Here is a 2,591-nt window from a genome sequence, read left to right on the forward strand (position 1 = left end):
GTGTGTGTGTGTGTGTGTGTGTGTGTGTGTGTGTGTGTGTGAGAGAGTGGGAGAGAGAGAGAAACTGCAAGGTAGAGGAAGAAGTCTTCCATTTCTATATCATCTGTATGGCACATCTATAGAGCACAGGATGGGCGTAGGCTCACGACCCATCTCTTCTGCATTTAATCACTTCTACACTGCTGAGTAGTTGACACCACTTTGATAGCTCAGTGGTTTAGAGTCATAAGTCTTGGAAAACCTGACTGATTAGATTGGATCGCCACTATGAGGAGTGGTTATTTCAACATGCTGTATATAAAAGATGGTCATTTTACATTAACCACTTGTTTACAAACAACCACTATGAAGAAATCTGATATTCTTATATCAGCATTTTTGACACATAAAACCCAAACAATTTCCTCACATTTGCTATGTGTTGTATGTTTTTACTCGTCTAAATCAGCCGGTTGTTGTGTTTGTGGTGCTATGCTAACAGGGTGGTTGAAGCATGCCCTCTGTTGGACAAACTATGTAACATTCACACTCATGGCTGTAGGGCGTTTCTCCAATCTCTTTTTAAATCTTAACTTATCAGCCAATAAAAATACACAAAAAAAGAATAATTATCCTGAGGGCAGTGCGCCAAGTTACAAGCTAAAACTAAAGCTGCTCCCATAAAACTGCATCACAGAAATACCTACTTATAAATACTATGTTAAAAACTGAAGCCAATTTTATGGATAATTAAATTAAAAGACTCTAAAGGGCACCAACACTATAAATGCAGATGAGTTGAATTATCCATGCTGAGGCCTAACAGAGACCGAGCTGCTACAGTTGTCTCTGCTGGCGACTGGCTGTCTATCAAAGAGTCCACACCCACTTTTACTTAAACACGGTCTTTCAGACAGGGTAAATATTATATCAGAGACACCAAAAATATTTTTTTCTATTGGGCTGAAAAGTGATATCTGATTATCTGATTATCTGATGTAGAGTTGGTTATTTTAACATGGGAGTCAATGAGGATTGACTCACTTTTAAAGCCAGTCTCAAGTGGCTCTTAAAAGAACTGAAGGTTGTCTCTCTTTCCCCATTTATTTGTGAGAGCCACAGGATGTTGCTTGGTTATTTTACATTTAACATTTGATTTTATATTTGTTTTTTATTTTATTGAGTATTTCCCACCAGTCTGAAGTGCGAGTGACTTCAACTAAAATTGGCCAGTTTAGGTTTGTAATATAGTTTGCAAGCTGACCTTTGCTCCTATCAATCTATATAGTTTTTATTTTCTGACTGGTCGTATTAGTCCACCTTTAATGACCTTCATGGCGTCTTGAATCTTTATTGTCCTCCAAAGCCGCTTCAGTAGAAATAAAGAGAAAGATCAGAGGTACAGACAGGTGTGTGCAGTATGTAACACTGTGTCTGTGTGTACATGTTAGCTTTGAGACAAGCGTGTACGGAGCTTGGCCTGACTCTGGTGAAACTTGAGCGAGAACCTGAATACTTACAAAAAGAGAGAGAAGGAAAGCAGGAGAGGCCATTGGGACACTGTCCTGTAGGAGGACAAACATCGGAGTGAGAAAGAGAGAGAAAGCACACACAGGCGTGAGAAAGCAAGTTTCATACAAGTCTGCGTCAAACACAGAGACACGCTCAGGAGATGGGGGTCCTGTTGACTTCAGAGCTGCACATACACAAACGCACATTTCTACACAACATCAAGACACACACACACAGTCTCTGAATGCAGTCTGGAAATATTAAGAGATGAAGAGCGTACACAAGCAGGCACAAACAGAAGCAACGCAGAGGTGTGAGGACCTCTCACAAGCACCGCACCACAGTTTGCACAACTTGTTAAAGTTCTAAAACGGAGAAGTTGGACTTTGCTGTGTAGCAGTTAAACAAAACACTAAAAGTTTACTACATCTGTAGAAATATTTGTTAAATATATTCTGCAAAATGTATCTTTAAGTGTGGACTTTCCAAGAAAACATGACATCTTCCCAAAATGTGTTGTCTGAATGTTTCAAATTTCCACCATATCCTATTAGACACACACTCAAGCGTTCAAACAGGAGAAAGCAGGGTGCAGATAAAAGATGGATGTAGCCACTGTGACAACTGTGAATGCAAAGCCCAGTTGTAAAGCCTCAAGCGGAGCTTTTACGGCGTCATTTTATTATTTTGAAACCAAACATGACGAGCGAGGATTGGATCTGACTGACACATTCAGGGACGCTGCGTGCCACGCTACAGCTTTATCCTGTTTTTCACTCTCCATAAAATTAACCTCATGTTTTATTAAGACAGTCATCAGAAAAGTGTTTACTGAGGTAATAGATCAAAGGAGCTGAAGTGTCATTTTTCCACAGACAACCTTTTGTCACCCCCTGCTGGCGATAAGAAGAAATTAATGTTTAAGGCACTTCCACAATGACTCCATGTTTGAGAACAAGAGTGGAAGAAAATGGTTAGCTAGGATGAAGTTACATCCATTTTTTATATCCAATGTATGGGAGAAAATAACACACACACACACACACACACACACACACACACACACACACACACACACACACACACACACACACACACAC

At 40.0% G+C, this 2,591-nt stretch overlaps 1 protein-coding gene across 2 annotated transcripts in view; it reads right to left on the reverse strand.

Moving 5' to 3' along the window:
• Positions 1-2,591, reverse strand: part of brd8b (bromodomain containing 8b) — a 15,095-nt gene that overhangs the window by 1,759 nt on the left and 10,745 nt on the right. The window contains exon 18 of one of the 2 annotated variants that reach the window (XM_005719478.2): positions 1,500-1,544. The exons of the other annotated variant lie outside the window; for it this stretch is intronic. Coding sequence (XP_005719535.1) covers positions 1,500-1,544 — 45 coding nt within the window. The remainder of the gene's footprint in view (positions 1-1,499; positions 1,545-2,591) is intronic. 2 annotated transcript variants of the gene reach the window in all.

This window comes from Pundamilia nyererei, unplaced genomic scaffold (assembly GCF_000239375.1).
Source record: "Pundamilia nyererei isolate P.nyererei 1_Seehausen unplaced genomic scaffold, PunNye1.0 scaffold00001, whole genome shotgun sequence".
Lineage (NCBI taxonomy): Eukaryota > Metazoa > Chordata > Actinopteri > Cichliformes > Cichlidae > Pundamilia > Pundamilia nyererei.